Source organism: Camarhynchus parvulus, chromosome 21, assembly GCF_901933205.1.
Source record: "Camarhynchus parvulus chromosome 21, STF_HiC, whole genome shotgun sequence".
Taxonomy (NCBI): domain Eukaryota; kingdom Metazoa; phylum Chordata; class Aves; order Passeriformes; family Thraupidae; genus Camarhynchus; species Camarhynchus parvulus.
In genome coordinates, this window is record NC_044591.1 from 2,978,897 (window position 1) to 2,998,208 (window position 19,312).

Consider the following 19,312-nt stretch of genomic DNA (forward strand, 5'->3'; position numbering starts at 1 on the left):
GTCATGGCCAAATTATTTGTGTAGCTCTAGACCAGCTGTAGCCTTTACAGATCCCAATTCCATGTTCTCTCTCTTCATGTAGATCCCAGCTGTGCATGACTTTGGACTCTTCATGTCCCTGATTGTGTCCTGCTGCTGGGTGGCTGTGCTCTTCACCATGCCAGCTGCTCTTGGAATATGGACCCTCTTTGTGTCCCCATTAGAGAGCTCCTGCCAAGCCAGGTGAGCCCTGGAGCCTGTGGGTGGGAAGTTGTGGAATTTGCAGTCAAGGAGGTTTGCAAATTCCTTCCCTGTCATCTCAGTTTATCCTCATTCCCCTCAGGCAGTTTGGCTTTGGCTCTGACAGAAGGGAAATTTAAGTTCTGCCATTCCAGATTCGAGCAAAATGGAAGGGTCAAGTCCCAGTCTCGTTCTCTCTCAGTCAGTTCTCTTGGTTGAATGCCGTGGAGTGAGTATTGGACCATTTGTTTCCTCTGAGCACTTAATGCACAGCTAAACCTTCAAGTGGTGGAGATGCAAGCCCTGCAAGGCAGACAGGTCCCCACTGCTCCTGCCTGTGAGCAGGATGTGGAAATTTGTGTTTGAAAGTCAGCACATTTCCTTTTCCCCTGCTCTTTAGCACTGCAGGTGACCTGGAATGATTTTAGTCATTAGCAGGGAGATGAACTGCTGAAACTCCCATCTCTCAGCACCCAGTGTCCAGGCTCAGCCCTGCTCTGTGTATCCAGCCCAGCCCCTGCCCTCTCAGCACTTAGCAATGGAATTTGCTCCTGGCAGCCCCTGCTGTCTTTCCAAGCAATGGGAGCAGGTTGTTCCTGTGCTCCTTGCCACTGAAGGAGCCCACTGGTAACTCCTCACAGGGTATGTGGCTTTAAACTCTTGCCTTTGTCTCCTTTCCTGCTTCAATCCAGCTGCAGTCAGAAGTGCACAAAAAAGAGTGCCTTGCACCTGGCTGAAGATCTCTTCATTGCCTCAGCAGCCCCCTCCAGAGCAGGCAGAGAGACCCTTCCCTACCTTGACGATGACATCCCGCTGCTCAGCGTGGAGGAGGAGCCTGGTAAGTGTTTGCTGTTTGTGCCTTTAGGGCGATCACACTGCCCTCTTCATCCTGCAGTTCTCCCTACCCCTGACACTGGTCCTTGCCTCAGTTCCCTGAATTGTAAGCTGGAGAAGTGTCATCATGGGAAGTTGTAGGAGTCAGGACTCAATACTCTTTGTAAGTTTGCTTTGAGATCTTCAGTGGGTGTCAATTTTTCTTTCTTAACTAGTTTGCTAATTCTCTTGTGTCCACTGTGGTCTGATTTCTGTCTGGAATCGCTGATTGTGACATGGAAGTAGCCATGAGACATCTAATCCATAACACCAAGACAGCTCACCATGGAGTACAGTTTTCCCCTCTTCCCTGTCATTTGGAGCACTGTATTTGGGCAGCAGGAGAAAGAACACTGTTGTTCTCCAGCATCAGCCCCTTAGGGCAGCTCCTTCATCCTGGTATGAAGAGGGCAGTGACTTGAGATCACATAAGCAATCTAGAAAAAAAACCCAGAAATTCCCTATCTGTTGTTAGCAGGAGATAATCCTTCCAGCCCAAGAAAAAGGTGCTGACAGGGTCGTGCTCTCTTGTACTTGGCTTTTAAAACTCGCTGGAATCTCTTCCTTTTAAACCCCCCAACAGCAGTGGTCAGGGCAGTGAGTAACTTTCAGGCCTAGAAGCAAACTGGAGCTGGAAATAACTGAATCAATTCCATGGCATTGGAATTGTTGCAGAGTAGGCTCTGAGATGCCTTTGACAGGCAGGCAGAGAAGCTCTGGCTCTGTGTTCTAAGAGTTCTCCTTGGTATGCCAGAGCCACATGCAGTGGTGATGTATGGAAATAATCCCTCTGTTCCCTGCAAACAGCAGAATGTTTTCCTCCAGGGCCCCTGGGCATGAGGGAACTGTGAAGAAGCGAAGCAGCTTGTTCCAGTCACTGGCCAAGCGTGGTTTGTGGGCTGGCTGGACAGTGTGCCAGGCATGCTGCATCCCTCCACAGTGTAGGAGCATCGGGGGTAGGACGGTGGGGATGGATGGAGATGAGAGATCTCTGCAGCCAGATCTGGAACTTGGGGTTTATTGCAAAGGGCCTGGGTGCAGGGCCCTGCTGGGAGCTGCCAGCACAGCTCAGAGCAGGCTGAGAGAAGAGAGGGGGAGAGGGGATGAGAGGGTAAGAGTGTAAAAGAGGCAAGAGAGCAAAAGCATAAGAGAATAACAGGGGTAAGAGAGCAAAGTTCCTATTGCAATACCATAAATGTTCTGTGTTGAATAGTCTGATTCTCACTAACCAATCTAGTACAATATACAAATCCTATAGCATTTACATACAGCCTATAAGAATCATTACATTACCACACTGTGTTACATTTTAAACCCTAAAAACTCCTCTTTGGGCCTCTTCTGCCAAGCTGGCAGGGTCTGCTCTGACCCTTGGGCCTGTCTGCAGGCAGAGGGAATTGTTTAATCAAAAGGGGATCACCTTCAGTTGACCGCACTATTGTTGTGTTGTGGCCTACGTTGTTCAGTAACTAAGGGATCTCAAAGCTGCTTTCATTTCAATCTCGCTTGTAGTTTCTCTATTCTCAAAATCTTTTGCCAGGCAATCATATTAATAAGGCTTTCCTGTTTCATCTTCCCCAACACACAGCAAGTGCCCTCTTCTCACAGGTAGAGAAGGGGGCATTTCGCTTGGCATCCCTGATCTGGAGATAAGAGAATCAGGGAGGAGCCAGGCTGCAGTCAGGAAGAGGTCAGCTGTGTCTAATTAGCAGTAAGACATATTTAGTGGGACAGGGACAAATTGTGCATGGCCCAAGAAGCATGCAGTGTCCCTGTGACCTTATGGACAGTGTTTGTGGGGTTTGGTAGAGCAGGGAATAGCCTGAAGCATAGATTTGGAATGGCTGTGGATTTACATGTGTAGCTGTTGCATGGCAGTGACTTGACAAAGATGCTTCTTAAAACATCCTGGAGTCACTCTCTGCTGGGATCTTACTCCATCTCTGTAGCTTGAGTGAGCTGTACAGCACCTTGCACAAGATTTGATAAAGGAGAGCAGAGAGCTCTGAGAGACACTCATGCCCCTGAGACTGCTTTTGATTTCTCTCTATTCCAGTCTCCCTGGAAATGGGGGATGTCCCCTTGGTGTCTGTGATGCCAGAAAATCTGCAGCTCTCTGCAGAGAAGAGCAGCCAGGGTCACTTGATAACTCATCTGCAAGAGCTGCTGGAACACTGGGTGCTGTGGTCTGCAGTGAAGAGCAGATGGGTGATTGTGGGTAAGCAAGGAGGCTTGTTGCATCTACATGGATTTTAGAGGGTTTGACATTTCAATCAGTCTCCAAGCCTTGATTATTAGTTACAAGAGTTGGGAAAAGGGACATGGTAAATGTCTTCTAACACAGTGGGAGAGTGCTCCCCGAACAGTCAGTCCCTAAGGGACTTTTCCATCCCTTTCTTCTCCCTCAGACCTAAAGTGGCAATTCCTGATGGAGGTTTTCCCAGGCATGGGGCTTATTACAAGAAAGCGCAGCTGCCAGTGTGCTTTAGTGGCTGTTCTTTTCCCAGCTGAAAATACCATCTTTCTACCACATGCCTGCTCTCTGAGCATGTCTGAAGTGCGTGTAGGGTCCCATGCTTACCCAGGTTTCTCCTTGCAGGGCTCTTTCTGCTCGTTTTGCTCCTGTCCATATTCTTTGCCAGCCGCCTCCACCCAGCCAGCCGTGCTCCAGTCCTGTTCCGGCCAGACACAAACATCCAGGTGCTGCTGGATCTGAAATACAACCTGAGTGCTGAAGGGATCTCCTGCATCACCTGCTCAGGTGAGAACACTGCTTCCCAAACCGTGGTGGGTGCAGTCCAGCCTGGGCTGGAGGAGCTGAAATGTGAGGCAGGCACCTACAATGTTCAAATATCTCATTGGACATTGGATGGACCCTGTGGAAAGGAGGCACACGTTGGGAAAGGATGGTTGAGTTGCCTGTAGGAGTGGAGTATTTAGATATATTTAGGTTAGTATTTAGATATAAATATAAAGTATTTCCTGCTTTAGCCATGAACTGCCTGACTATTTCTTCTGGAGCAATCCCTTCACAGACCATGAAAACTGACTATTTTTACTCATAAGTGCTAGTCTCACATCAGTGCCCAGCCCAGAGACTGTGGCACTGTGTTGCCTGCTCAGGGTTTGATATTCAGCAGCTGAGTCTGTGGTGTGCACAGGCCTGGTACCTCTTTTCTCATGCCATTCACTCTTTCCTCCCTGACTAACCTTGTGGGACAGGTTTGTTTCAGGAAAAGCCCCACAGTTTGCAGAACAACATCCGAACTTCCTTGGAGAAAAAGAAGAGGGGCTCAGGTTCACCTTGGGGAAGCAAAGGCAGCATGAGTGATGCAGGGCAGCAAGGTGAGTGGAGCATGATGACTCTGGCCACAGTTGTGGCCAGGGCCCAGGGATCCACTGGGGTACAAACTAAACCACATGCTCTCTGAACAGCTGATGGGGAGTAATTTTCTTCAGAGGCTGCCCCACTGAGCCCTAGGTTGGTGCTGGATGTATGGGGCATCTTTAGAGTCCCCCTTTCCCTGAATACCTACTGCTCTCTAGGACATGGTCCTATAACCCAGGTGGCAGTATCATCTAGTGTCATTTCCCTCTGATCTGAGAACAGGGCTAGGAGCTCCAAGCTTTCACATCCCAGTCCTGTTCACAACCTTGTTGGCAGGTCACGAGGAGAGTAAATTCAGTTTGCAGGGGATTTTGAGGATAAAAGAGTTATTGGGCCAGGTCCCAAGATGACATGAATCAATAAGCCATCAGGAATTACTGCAGCTCAGCATGTATTTGTGATAGCCTTTGAAAGATGTACTGTGCTGTGAGAAGGCAGAGGCTGAGCAGACAGCAAACCATGAGCCCTCCTTTGCTCTGGCTGAACCTGTAGGATTTTCTGGTTGAGCAGCATCACCAAACCTCGTGCCCTCTGTTTTCCTCAGAGCTCCAGGGGACTGTGTATATCTCCAAGTCCAGGAGCAAGGGAAGACCAGCTATCTACAGATTCTCACTCAATGCCAGTGTCCCTGCGCCCTGGCAGATGGTGTCACCGGGGGACGGGGAGGTGCCTTCATTCCAGGTAAGTCACTCCAGGATGCTGGACCCCTCTAGCAAGAGGGCAGCACTCAGCAGGTGAGCACAAGAGCCTCCTCCTGTCTCTCCATGGGGTCCTTTGTAGCTTTGGGTGACATTTTCAGAGCACTGCAGTAGGGTAGTTAGCACAGAAGGCATCATGCTTGGATCATCCAGGATGATGCCTTGGAGTGCCACAAGACTTCATGTGTGGCTGTTGAGAGGTGACTGTCAGTGATGGGAGCAAAACTGTGGGCAGATGTCCCTGACCCTGGGCAGAGCAGCCACCATTCAGCCCAGGCCAATGGGAATGAGGGTATTAAGGAGCCTGTCACACACTGGCCATCACTGGGAAGGGGCAGGCTGGGGGCTGACTGTGCCTGCACTGCTCATTCTGTGTGGCTGTGCCGGTGCTCAGGGAGGAAGGGAGAGTGTGATGCTAATGTGCAAGAGGCTGCAACCCTGTGGAGTTAAGTGTCTGTTTTCATTAATCCATTGCTTAGGTGTATAGAGTGCCTTTCGGTAACTTCACCAGGAAGCTGACAGCTTGTGTGTCCACAGTAGGGCTGCTTAAGCAGATGAGCCCCAGGAAGTGGATGATGACCACCTTGTCCTGTGACACCAAGAGGGGCTGGAAGTTCGATTTCAGTTTCTACGTGGCCTCCAAGGAGCAGCAGCGAACACGGTAACCTTCCGAAAACCCCCCTCGGGACAAGGCAACAGAAACAGCACAGCTGAGAGGCTGATCTGAACTGCCTGGTGGCCAGTGCTGGTCCTGCCCTCAATCAGTGACATCCATGGCTCTAGAATTTGCTTTGCTGCATATATGCCCCATCTCTGCAGTCACTTTGCAGGCCCATATGATGCTTGAGATCATTAACAAAAGGCTTGAGAGACTGTGACTGGAGCCTTCTTTGAGTGGCAAAAAGATGTTGCTGATCTGGTTCTTGCCCTTACCCACCTGAACTCTTGGGCTGAATGGGCAGCACAGAATATACAGTGGTTAGGGATACAGGTCTGCAGATGTTCACCTTTCCCATTGCTTCTCTCCCTGAGAATGTCTGTTTCCATGTAATACTTGGGATGTTTCATCTTCTCTCCCTCTGTTCCCCCATAACAAACTTTCTTTGCTGCACAGGAAACTGTATTTTGCCCAGTCTCACAAGCCCCCTTACCATGGCCGAGTGTGTGTGGCACCTCCAGGATGTCTGCTGAGCTCTAGCCCAGATGGACCCACCAAAGGCATCCTCTATGTCCCCAGTGAAAAAGGTGAGCTGGTGAGGCCCTGCTCAAACATGCCAAGATCCAGAGAATCAGACCTTTCCTTGCCATCTAATATAACTGTCATGGTTTGATGCTGGTGCAATTTGAGTGCCCCCATGCAAATATATTCTCCCTAGTGTCTGCTCTGAGATGTGACCAGAAATAAGGCAAAGCAGACTCTAGCTTAGGAATAAAGGAAAAAACTTTATTAATTTATAATATGAAAAAAAAGAGGAACACACAGAACTCAGAATGAAAACCTTCCAAAAACATTCCTTCTCCTCCCCCCAATTTCCAACACAACACAGTGAGACAAAACCTTGGATTCTCAAGTTACCACCCCTCAGATAATCGACTCTCAGTTCATCACCACCCTTCAGATAATCAACCCTTCCTTATCAAACCAGGACACTAACTGTAGTTAGTGCTCTTTGTTGATAGAGTGACAAACCTATCTTTTTTCTCCTTAAAGGAAAGAAGTCTAAAAGTTTCTCTCTTTGATTTAGTAAAAAGACACCTCATAGGACTCAGGAGACTTCACCTCAAACTTAAGGATAGCTAATTAGACAGAAGCTAAAAAGTCTGGCTTGGGCAATTAACTAGAAAAAGGAGTAAACAAAGAAACTATTGGCTTTTGTAAAGTGTTTTACCAGGAGCAAGAATGTCTGGCACCTGGCTGTTGCGGTATGATGTCAGTATTTGATTCCAATACCTGGCTCAATTTTTCGGTTTGTTATTTTGCCTTTTATTAAACCTTTTTGTTTCCAACACTGCAACAGAAGCCATCCTGCTGATTATCGTGCCTCCAAAGGTAGCTGAGCTATCTTAGGTGTGTTATAGACCTCCTGGAGCTCATTAGACCTAGCTCTGCAGAAGTTACTATAACAACTAACCGACCTTTACTCTCTGTTTGACAACAGCACCCAAAGCAAAGCTGTCAGCCACATCTGGATTTAACCCATGCATGAACACAGGCTGTGGGAAGCCAGCTGTGCGGCCACTGGTGGACACTGGAGCCATGGTGTTTGTGGTGTTTGGGATCAGAGGCGTGAACCGCACCAGGCGCCAGGACAACCACGTCCTCGGAGACATGGTACTCGTGGTGGTGTGTTTGTGTGGTGCCCCAAAATACACCCAAAATACATGAAGGAAGGAATGATGAGTCTGACTCCATGTTTTCAGAAGGCTAATTTATTATTTTATGGTACTATATTATATTAAAGAATACTATACTATACTAAAGAATACAGAAAGGAAACTTACACAATGCTAGAAAGATAATAATGAAAATTCGTGACTCTTTCCAGAGTCCCAACACAGCTTGGCCCTGATTGGCCATTGAGTGAAAACAACTCACAGCAGAATCCAATGAAACAATCACCTGTGGGTGAACAATGTCCAAACACATTCGACGTGTGAGCACAACACAGGAGAAGCAAATGAGATAAGAATTGTTTCCCTTTTCTCTGAGGCTTCCCTTCGCCCAGGATTTTTCTCCTGGGAAGCTGAGATTTTTCCAAAGAATGTGAATGCCACACTGGCGTGCTGGGGGCTGGCAAGCAAGGGGGCAGGCTCTCTCTGGATGGTGTTTAGTTAATACCCACAGCCCAGGGTGGTCCAGCAGTCTGGACAGATGGAAGGGCAGGGGTTGTAGCATTGTGATGAGCCAGTACAGTTCTGTTTTAGCAAACTGACAAAATAATGGACATCAGGAAGTCCTTATTGAAAAAACACTTCAGACTTTTCAGAAAATCCCTCTGAGTGCAATATATAGCCTTCTAATTTTGAGTCTAAACCTGGCTTTCTTGAGGATTTTTGAAACAAACGCATCTTGAGTGCGATATAAAATCTCACTACACATTCAAGACTGTGGGAAGTGGTATTTTTCTATAATATATATCTTGTTATGAAGTATTAACAAAAAATAAAAATCAGTTACTCTAGGGAAAGTCACTAAATGTGACTTTTCTAGAAACAACTTATCTGTGAGATCTCATACCTTGACACATGACAGTCATTCCCTGGAAAAATTATGCTTAGCTTGGCTGCTGCACTTCAGCTTTCTGCTGTTCTTCCTGCTCTGTGGTTTGGGGGTACTGTGCACAATCAGCCTTTTCCTGTTTCCTCTGCAGGGGCAGTGAGAAATGCAGGCAGAGGAGCAGGCAGGAAGCTGCAGTGCCAGTTGCTGTGTGTATGTCTCACGTGTGGTGCTCTTGTCATTGTGTCTCCTTGTGAAAGGGCAGTGTTATCTACGATGACAGCTTTGACCTCTTCAAAGAGATTGGCAACCTGTGCCGCCTCTGCAAAGCCATTGCCAGCAACTCTGAGCTGGTGAAGCCCGGAGGGGCTCAGTGCCTGCCCTCGGGTAGGTTAGACAACTCCTCTGCAGCCCTACCTGTGCTTGCTTGGGGTCCTCAACAGCAAACAGAAAGGGTGACTGCTTCCTGCTGTCTCCTTTTCTTCCCAAGGCAGCTTGACCCTTCTAGAACGTGTCATTGGTTGTGCTTTTTGGGACAGAAAGAAAGAAGGATGGTCTCTTTAATGCCAGAGACACTGGGTTTATTCTTTGGGAGTTAATCCAGAAAGATAAGAATTGCATTTGTTCTTTCTAGTCATGTTCTTTCTAGTTCTTCCTAGTCATAGTCTCCTTTTCTTCCCAAGGCAGCTTGACCCTTCTAGAATGTGTCATTGGTTGTGCTTTTTGGGATAGAAAGAAAGAAAGGAAGATGGTCTATTTAATGCCAGAGACACTGGGTATATTCTTTGGGAGTTAATCCAGAAAGATAAGAACAGGATTGTATTTGTTCTTTCTAGTCATGGGTATTGCTTGAGATACAATCTTTTGATTCAGTAAATATCCTCTTATTAGCTCCTGAATAACAATGATCTCACACCTGATCTCATTGCAGTGAGGCTACTCACTGTCTCTGTGGCTTTGCACACCTGACCAGTGACCTGTGACCATCTCTCCCAGTTTCAGAGGTCACAAGCTTGTGGAGCTGAGCCTGGGAAGTCTATATTGGCTCCAGGCTAAAAGCCATTTTCATGCCTGGAGCAAATCCCTGCCAGGCCAGGCAGACAGCCCCTCAGCACTTGCTCTTTGTGCTGCTTCCTGACAGCTGGGGACAAACAGCAGTGGCACTGTCCTGTCCCATGCTGATGACAGTGTCCTTTCAAGCTACAACAGCTGAGAGCTGTGATGCTGAGACCTCAAGGGTTTTGGCAAACCAGAGTGGCAAGGGGAAACAGCTGTGGACAAATGGGTCCTGTGATTCTCTTGGGGCTCTCATTTGGGGTTGTTGGTTGGGGTTTTTTTTCATCTCTTTGCTCCAATGTGCTTCCTTTCCCTGTTCTGCCCTCCATCTCTTGCTCTTTCTTTCTCTCCAGGTTACAGCATCTCCTCCTTTCTGCAGATGTTGCACCCGGAGTGCAAGAATATCCCTGAGCCCAACCTGCTGCCAGGACAGCTCTCTCATGGGGCAGTGGGGGTGAAGGATGGCAAGGTGCAGTGGATCTCCATGGCCTTTGAGTCGGTGAGCACATGGGAACATTGTCATTCTGGTGACAGTTTCATCCTGTGACTTCTCGGGGTCTAGCTCTGCTCTTTCTGCACTGGCCACTTCCATGTGCAGACATCATTTAGTGTTTATTAGCATTTGTTGCAGACAGATGCCTGCACTCACTCACAAGTTGGTAGAAGTGGCTGCTCACACCACAATTAGCTGAGGCAAAAAGCTGGTGGCAGATTTGCCCAAATGCCACTGCCAGTCCTGCCTGGTGCTGCCACTTGAGCTGGTTGTTCTGCCCTTCCCCTTGCCATGCATAGCCTGCCCAAAGAGCAGGACATGAGGGATGTGTTTATCTTGTTACAGACAACCTACAAGGGGAAGTCATCCTTCCAGACATATGCTGACTATCTGAAATGGGAGACATTCCTGCAGCAGCAGCTCCAGCTCTTCCCAGAGGGCTCTGCTCTCCGGCATGGCTTCCAGACCTGTGAGCACTGGAAGCAGATTTTCATGGAGATTATAGGCAAGTGACTGCCACGTTTCTCTCCCTGGGGGACCCATGCTCTCTGACACATCTTCACAGCACACTCCATCCCATATGGTGGGCATGGGTTATATCTGCAGTCCTTTGCCATTGCTGTGCAAACTCCTAAAGCCTCAATGTGTATTGTCAAAATTAGGCAAAGCCCAAGGAAGTAGGTGAGGGAAGGGACTCAGGCCTGCTGATTCAAGAAACCAATCACTCTTGGAGTCTCTGTGGTCAGGATGACCCCAAGATGTGTTAGAGAGTCTCTTTTCCAAACCCAGCAGCCAAAGAAAGAGTCAGGATTCTTCTGTTCTGGTTTTCAAGGTTGTTTATTTTTTGCTTATCTATTCCATTCTTTCTCTGACCTGCTGAGATCTGTCTGGCAGGTCAGGTTGTGGCACACTGACCACCTTGGGCTGGTGTTAGCTTTTTATACTAAGAACTACATGTACTTTATTTACAATAACCATCCAATACCTATCACCTATGCTAGACAGTCTGTCTCTACTCTAAACCAATCCAAGAGTGCCACCATCACAGCAGAGGATGGAGGCTAAGAAGTAGAAGGAGAAAGACTGGACAGATTGCTCCATCTTGCCTCCTGAACCCTGGTTCTAAAAACCCCAAAATTCTACATTTTCACCTGATGATAAGTTCACTGTCATTCTACTCCAAACTCTTGTGGCTTGTAACTCCTCACACAAAGTTGGTAGTTTTTTCCAAGGGCTAAAATGGAAGGCACAGGTGTCTTGGGCTCTGTGCCAAGGTCTCTGAGCCCCCTGCCAGGGGCTCGAGCCATCCAGGGCAGCCAGAGGGATGTCCTGGGTTCTGACAAATCACCTTCTTTCCACTTTCATTCTCCCCTCCCTCCTGTCTTCCCCAGTGTGAGTCCCTGCCTGCCTTGTTGCCAGCAGGAACATGGTGCCTTTCCCATGGCAGCTGTCACCTTCCAGGATTCATATCAGCTGGCTGTTTCCTTCCAGGAGTGCAGAGTGCCCTGTATGGCCTTGTCCTTTCGCTGGTCATCTGTGTGGCTGCTGTGGCAGTGTTCACCACACACATCCTCCTCCTGCTGCCAGTGCTGCTCAGCATCTTAGGTAAAAACACCAATTCCAATGCGTCAGGCTTTGATGGGAAGGATGAAAGTTTGACAAGAAAGTCTCACAGATATGTGTGCTTGGCAGAAAGATTTTTGAATGTAGAGTCTGGAAAAGAAATAGAAATGGAAGCAAATTTTAATATAGAAGAAAAGAATTGCTGAGCCAGTCTTACTGGCTAACCAAGGAGGCAAAGGGTGTGCTAGTTAGAAGGGGTCTATGGCTTAGAGCAAAGGATAAACCCACCCCAAACAAGATGTTTTTACCAAGCAGGAAGATAGCACAGGCAAACAAGGCAGCAAATGCTGCAAGTAGAAAAAAGTTCTCAGAATTTTCCACTGCAAGAAAACTGGAGAACAACTTCTAGCTTAAACTGTAATGCACTGACTTGTAGTGATTGGAGAATAGCAACATGAATATGGTAATTATAGCAGTTATGATAGGCTACAGATAAAAGTTAAGGTATAGATTGGTTCTTATTGCATTAAGATGCTCAGCAAAGAGAAGTATATAACGCACTGTAACCAAAACCAAAGGGTCTCCAGGCCTGCCTGCAGCTGGAGCTGACAGCTGTAGCCACAGGCTCTGTCACCCACGACCCTGGGCTGCTGTAACAACTTGGATACAATAAACTGCATTTTGGAGAGCTGCCTGGAGTCCCACATCCCTCATTTCAGCTCTTACAAGGTTTTCACTTTTCCTGAAATGGATGGATTGTGGCGCTGCTGATTCTCTGGTGATTTGAAGTGAATTGCTCATATTCTGTGTAAACACTTTTGGCTTTCCAGGGGCCAGTCCTAGAGAACAGACTGGCTCAGTGAACAGAAGAAACTCTCAACAAATGCACAGGAACCTCATTGGGAAAGTAGATTTGTGTGTCTAATTCCCAGTGTGTTTTATCTACACAATCCCTTCTATTTGTTTAAATAAGGGTTTTAGCTACACAAATGCCATGCCTACCTGTTATGTATAATAATGTGATTAAGTCCCACAAGCTCTGAATAACAACTGCACTACTTTCCAAGGACTTGCACCATGGCTGCTGTTTCCAAGCAGTGGAAGATGTTAAAACCTAAGTATTTTAGCAATGTTTTAGTATTTGAAGCAAAATTGTAAATAGTTTCCTCTCCCAGGCTGGTGATTTGATAATATTGTGGTCTAAATGTGTTGCTAAACCTCTTAGTTTAAAAATCAAATCTAACATGTTGAAACCACTTAGTCTCCCACATGTCACTCACAAACTAACAGTACTCTTTGCCTTCAAAAAAGTGTGCTTAGCCTCTGTGTAGCTGTAGCAAGCAAAACAACATAGGCTCACTTATGTGGCACCTTTTGGTGTCCCTTAATATAAAGTTCCTCATGTACTAATCCTTCTCCTCTTGAATTAAGTAATCTTTTTCCTTTCCAAATTTTTTAAAGGTATGTACTACTCTAAAGGCATACCTTGAATCAGTATATATAATTCCTTTATTTTGTGTTAAATATTCTAATGCTCTTTTTGAAGTATTCACAAGTTTGAGCTTACTAGTTTAAGGTTAATTTCCCTTTTTCCATAGTTTGCATGTTTTTCCCATCAACTACTGCATACCCTGTATTTTCTCCTTTTGCAAGGAGTTTTATCTCTGTTAGCTAAGGACCTTGAGGTCCCTGTGTGCACACATGGACGCTTGTCTGGGCTTGGATTCATTTAGCAAGAGTTAGTCTAGATTGGCATCAGTTTGCCTGATATTTAACTGGGTGTTTCACTAGGCCCAGCAGGTCTGGGCACCTTAGGAAATGCTCCCTGTGCTAAGGGAAGGTGAGGGAAGTGTTTGTGGCAGGGGGAATGTGTACCAGAGTCAGACTGGTGGGGTATGATCCCAAACTCCCTCAGGGATTGGATTGTATCAGTGGGCTTGTGCAGCAGCCCCAGAGTCCTTTATGTGACCCGTGTTCACAGGGGTCTGAGGATGAGGGAAGAGATGAGGATCTGACTCCATGTTTCAGAAGGCTTGATTTATTATTTTATGATATATATTATATTAAAACTATACTAAAAGAATAGAAGAAAGGATTTCCTCAGAAGGCTAGCTAAGAATAGAAAAAGAAAGAATGATAACAAAGGATTGGCCATTAATTACAAACATCCAAGATGGGCCAATCACAGATGCACCTGTTGCATTCCACAGCAGCAGATAATCAATGTTTACATTTTGTTCCTGAGGCCTCTCAGCTTCTCAGGAGGAAAAATCCTAAGGAAAGGATTTTTCATAAAAGATGTCTGTGACACCTTTACATTTGCCTAACAGCACCTTTCTCCCGTAGGGGTTGTGTGCCTGGTGGTGACCATCATGTACTGGTGTGGCTGGGAGATGGGAGCTGTGGAAGCCATTTCCCTCTCCATCCTCGTGGGCTCCTCTGTTGATTACTGCGTGCACCTGGTGGAGGGATACCTGCTGGCAGGGGAGAACCTGCCACTCCAGCAGGCAGAGGTGAGCTCTGTTCCTCCTACAGCCTGGCATTCCTCCCTCCTGTGCCTCCATGGCACTCAGCTGTGATGCAGGACACATGATAGGAATAGCACTGCACTAAATGTCTGAGCTGCACTCGAGCAGCCTCTTTGTCCCGCACTGGGATTCTATCAGCTAGCCACCCTCTCAAACCCTAAAATACCAATGAACCAACCCCCTGTGCCTGTCACACTAACCCTGCTGTCCTTCCCCAGGACCCCACGGCGTGCCGGCAGTGGAGGACGATGGAAGCCGTGCGCCACGTGGGGGTGGCCATTGTCTCCAGTGCCACCACCACCCTGATTGCCACCGTCCCGCTCTTCTTCTGCATCATTGCCCCCTTTGCCAAGTTTGGGAAGATCGTGGCCCTCAACACGGGGGTGTCCATCCTGTACACGCTGACTGTGAGCACAGCCCTGCTGAGCACCATGGCGCCCGGCACCTTCACCCGCAGCAGCACCTCCTGCCTCAAGGCTCTGCTGGCCGTGCTCCTGGCTGGCCTGCTGGCTCTCTGCATCTGCCTTGCCCTGCTCAAGAGTGGATTTAAGATCCCCCTCCCCAATGGGACAGCCCTGTAGACCCAATGGGACAGCCCTGTAGACCCAATGGGACAGCCCTCTAGACGCCAGGCCGAGAGAGCCGCGTTGCTCCTTTCGTTTTTTCTTTTCTTTTGAAAGAGTATTTTTTGTAAGGAAAAAAAAGAGGAAAAAAAAAAAAGTCCCTTTTTTCATGAAGTTTTTCAATTGCAGATGCACTTTATTTTCTAATGAGTTTTGCTCGAAACTTGTATTTATTTTAGATAGTGATGGATGGGTGATGGAAAGTGAGGGCTGCCCAGGGAATACCTCAGCCCGTGAATAGGAGAGGAGGAGGTTTCCTTCTCTCAGTTTTCTTTCTGATTTCTTTTTTTCTTTTCTTTTAATTTATTTTTATCAAACAGGGCTTTCTGGACCCAGAAGGCTAAAACGGGAGAATTTGGGAAGGTCATCTGATCCTTTCAAAAACCCTTCCCTCTGTCCTTCCCCTCCCTTGTCCAGGGTCAGAATTGCAAGGATGACTCTTGGGTGATGTCCTGCTCCCACACCAAGCCTGTTCCTCCTTACTCGAGCCTTCAAGAACAGCAGTGAGCTGTTGGACAGGCCAGGGGAACAGCATTATCTGGATCCCTTTGCCAGGCCCTGTACCCAAGCCAGACCAGCAGTGAACTTGCTGCACAGGAGCTCTTTGGGATCCAAACCAGAGCTATTGGGTGGCACCGCCTGCAGTGGCCCTGCTTTCATGGTTCAGAGAGGGTGCTGGCACACAAAGCATTCCCCTTCCTGCTGGGGGAACTTTGTTCTGGGGCTCATGTGTCTGCCAGCAGCCATCAGGAAGCAGATGGTGCCCTCAGCAGTCTGCCCTCCTCTCCCTCAGCCCAGTAGTGAGGTCAAGGCACTTTCAGTGCCCAGTCCCCCCATGTCACCTCACCAGTCACTGCCTCTGCTGTTCCTGGTGGAGAGAAAAGAGAGCCCTGGGGTCCCTGCAGAGCTCTTTGGTCACAGCAGTAGCTCTGGCCTGAGGACAAGGTAGAGCCCATTCCTGGTGGTGTGCACAGCATCCTCTGTGGCAGCTCACAGACACCCTCCTCAGTGGAGACCCACGGGCGCCAGAGCTGCAGCTGCTGTCTGCTCTGAGCAGATGGTTGATATTAAACTAAAATGAAATCACGAACTGGTGCCATTAACAAGTACATTTTAAGCATCACTGGTTCTCTCGTGCTTTTAAAATTGAAATAGCTAAGTGTGCATTAATGCACAGCACATCTGATCCTTGGCAGAAGGGGAGGGTCAGGCCCACTGGGAGATGCCTTAGCCATTATTTCCAAGGGTGCCAACAGAATAATGTGGCCAGGAAGCAGCCTGACTCAATTTCTTTGCAGATTTCATGTCCTGGTGGCTTTGTGTTCTCTTTTTAAGATGAAACTTCCAGGAAGTCCAACCCCATTGCAGCCAATTTATGGGGCCTGCACTGCTGAGAGACTGAGCTGCTTCTCCTTGGCTCAGTGCATCCCTGCTTTGATCCCTGACAGTCTTACACCTTCACATTGTCATCCCTGTGAAACTGGGTCAAATACTTGTTTCTAAAGTAGGTTCCCCAAGGTGTCCCCAGGGTGTCCCCAAGCTGGAGAGAGTTCTTATTGTTTACAGGCAGACTCCAGAGTAATCCTGCTACAGGCAGTGAGGGTAATGAGAATGTGAGTAGAGCAGAATGTGAGTGGCCTGGTTTCTCCTTGATATCCCATGGAGCTTCTGAGTTATCCCTTTCTGCAAAGTGTGAAATGTTTTCTTGGCACCTACCTCTAATCTGCACCAGCTCCTTCATAATGAACCCTGTGCCCACAAATAAATGGTTCTGTCTTGTATTTGCTGGGAATGCCCCGACAAAGGCAGGAATGAGGAATCTGACTCCATGTTCTCAGAAGGCTAATTTGTTACTTTATTAGATTATATTATATTAAAGAATACTATACTAAAGAATACAGAAAGGATACTTACAAAATGCTAAAAAGATGATAATGAAAACTCGTGACTCTTTCCAGAGTCCTGACACAGCTTGGCCCTGATTGGCCAATGAGGAAAAACAACTCACAGCAGACTCCAATGAAACAATCACCTGTGGGTAAACAATCTCCAAACACATTCCAAAGGAGCAAAACACAGGAGAAGCAAATGAGATAAGAATTGTTTTCTTTTTCTCTGAGGCTTCTCAGCTTCCCAGAAGAAAAATCCTGGGTGAAGGGATTTTTCCAGAAAATGTGAATGCCACAGTTCTGGAAAGGATTTTTGACTATCCTCAAGCTGTGCTGCTCTGATGGCTGCTGTGCACAGTTTAGCCCCATTCTTGATCTGTAAGCCATGCTGTTCCCTGTGTCTGTGCTCCAGATTTAACTCCTGGTGGTGCCCTGAGCTCTCCTAAGTGGCAGTGACTGGAGAGAGCAAGAGTGTCTATGATATCCATTGAGCCCCATGGAGCTGTGTGGCTGTGCAGGTGCTGCAGGGGACAGCAAGGTGTCCCCAGCACTGTGGCCAAGGATTCTCTGGCTTGTAGCTTGACTTGAACTTAGCAAACACTTCAAACCTCTTCTGGGTGATTAAAGCTGATGGATGTTTCCAGGTCAGCAGATGAGAGTAAGAGAGTAACTTCCCTTAGAGGAAGTTCCTCCTTCTATAAGGATGAAGAAATCTTTAAAAGCCTTTAAGAAAAGGCACAGATCTGCTTTGAATCCTGTGAGGTTGAAAGCCTATGTAAGCCCCTGGTATCCTATGTCTGTGCCCACTATAAAGAGGTTCCATAAACGCCCCACCTCCAGTGAGACTCTGGACATGCCATGCTGGGAACATCCATTCAGCCACTCTGGGGAAGCAAAGATTAATTTTAAAGTAGAGGGAAGCCTTGTATGTTTCTTGGGTCTGATCTGGCAGTGTCTCTGATCTCCAGGCAAAAATAACAAAGAGTTCTTCGCACCTGACAGCATCCATCCTGTTGTCTGAAGCAGGTAGGGAAAAGGACAAGCTGTCATTGTCTCTCCTCCTCTCCAGCCAGCCCAAGCTCCCTCTGTGCAGAGGGACTGGTGGGCTCTAGCAGGAGCAGGGCATCACCTTGGCTTTTGTTGCCCAAAATGATACTGGGAATGCAGTGGCTAGAACAATTCAGAAGGAACAGGGGAGACCCAGATAAGTGCAAATTATTCACAAATGAATGAGGAGTTTGTGCCCCTCCAGGAGGGAAACTGAGGCAAGGAGAGGAGCAGGAACTTACACCGGATGTAGCAGGATGGCAGAAGAGCCAGTAGAGGATCCCAGGTGATTTATTCTGCAAGGACTCAGTGAATGTTGTAACCTGAGACCCTGATTAAACACAGCCATGACATTGTCTTAAGATCTAAGTAGACATTTGTCCCATGACTGCTTCATCCTGCTCAGCTCTGTGCTCAGGGTGCTTTCTCCACATGCACTGGAGTGACAGAGGCTTAAAATTGGAGCCCAGCCTTCTGCAAAACACTTAAAACATCCTGACCTCCCCAGGCATCTGGAGACAGCAGATGAGTGGCAGATGCAGACATGTCCACGTAGGCAGTGTCATCCTTGTGATTGCAGAATACTCATAAATTACAGAGGTAAGAAAAGGGATGGCTTTATCTGAGCAATGTGGAGGCAGAGCTGACAGCCCTGCTGGGAATTTGTGCTGCAAGGCAGATGCTCATAGCAATAAAAAGCAAGGCTTCACCTATTCCAGGAGCAGATGTTCACCTTAAAAGATTCCTCCCACATCTTTGCCTATCTTCTTTCCCTCATGACTCCTCTGTTTCACAGGCCATCTCCTGGGCCCTGTTGTCTTGCTAAACAAGGTTGGTTCAGCCTTCTCCATGGTAGGTGTTCATGCCTAAGGTGCTCACAGAGTCTGGACTGAAAGTGTCTGGAAAAGTCTTGAGAGTTTCCTTAGGCAGAGGAAGACAAGGAGTTAAACAGCTTCACACAAAGCTTTCAGTTTTGATGTTTCTAAACAGAAAGATCAGCCTTACTTGGAAGAAAATGCTCTGATTTTCCATTTCAAAATGATCTTTGTGCAATTAAAAAGCATACAGGAATTTTCATGGCAAAGGAATGTGCCTATTAACTGCCCACTCCTTTATTGCTAGTAAATCCTGGTTTGAGGCTTAACCTCTGAAAATTAGGTTGGTGTTTCAGGAGGGGGTCATTCTGGAGCTGTGCCATCTCCTACCAAACAGAGTGAGTCTTGTCCTGCCCAGAAGTTCTCTCCCTTCCAGTGCAGGGCAGCAGCAGGAGGACCCTGCTCCTTGGTGCTGAAGCTCTGAGATCCATGCACAGAGCTGGTGTCACTGCTCTTTGCCTTCAGTGAGCTGCTGAGTGAGTCCAGGGCTCCCCATCACTGTGGACACTTAGAGAAAGAGTCCCTGCTCACAACAGCCCTGTCCACATCAGCTTTGGTCAGGAGGAACAGTGTGACGGTGTTCACAGGGATCTGAGGATGAGGGAAGAGACGAGGATCTGACTCCATGTTTCAGAAGGCTTGATTTATTATTTTATGATATATATTATATTAAAACTATACTAAAAGAATAGAAGAAAGGATTTCCTCAGAAGGCTAGCTAAGAATAGAATAGGAAGGAATGATAACAAAGGCTTGTGTCTCAGACAGAAAGTCCGAGCCAGCTGGGCTGTGATTGGCCATTAATTAGAAACAACCAACATGAGCCAATCACAGATGCACCTG

General features: G+C 47.4%; 1 protein-coding gene across 1 annotated transcript in view; it reads left to right on the forward strand.

The window, feature by feature from the left end:
* Positions 1 to 15,483, forward strand: part of DISP3 (dispatched RND transporter family member 3) — a 41,717-nt gene extending 26,234 nt beyond the window's left edge. Inside the window, exons 7-21 of the mRNA XM_030963797.1 lie at positions 83 to 222; positions 912 to 1,057; positions 3,149 to 3,310; positions 3,692 to 3,853; positions 4,315 to 4,437; positions 5,025 to 5,161; positions 5,658 to 5,839; positions 6,293 to 6,423; positions 7,338 to 7,510; positions 8,656 to 8,782; positions 9,805 to 9,950; positions 10,290 to 10,449; positions 11,436 to 11,549; positions 13,854 to 14,020; positions 14,254 to 15,483. Coding sequence (XP_030819657.1) covers positions 83 to 222; positions 912 to 1,057; positions 3,149 to 3,310; positions 3,692 to 3,853; positions 4,315 to 4,437; positions 5,025 to 5,161; positions 5,658 to 5,839; positions 6,293 to 6,423; positions 7,338 to 7,510; positions 8,656 to 8,782; positions 9,805 to 9,950; positions 10,290 to 10,449; positions 11,436 to 11,549; positions 13,854 to 14,020; positions 14,254 to 14,616 — 2,433 coding nt within the window. The 3' untranslated portion in view covers positions 14,617 to 15,483. The remainder of the gene's footprint in view (positions 1 to 82; positions 223 to 911; positions 1,058 to 3,148; positions 3,311 to 3,691; positions 3,854 to 4,314; positions 4,438 to 5,024; positions 5,162 to 5,657; positions 5,840 to 6,292; positions 6,424 to 7,337; positions 7,511 to 8,655; positions 8,783 to 9,804; positions 9,951 to 10,289; positions 10,450 to 11,435; positions 11,550 to 13,853; positions 14,021 to 14,253) is intronic.
* The last annotated feature ends 3,829 nt before the right edge of the window (positions 15,484 to 19,312 follow it).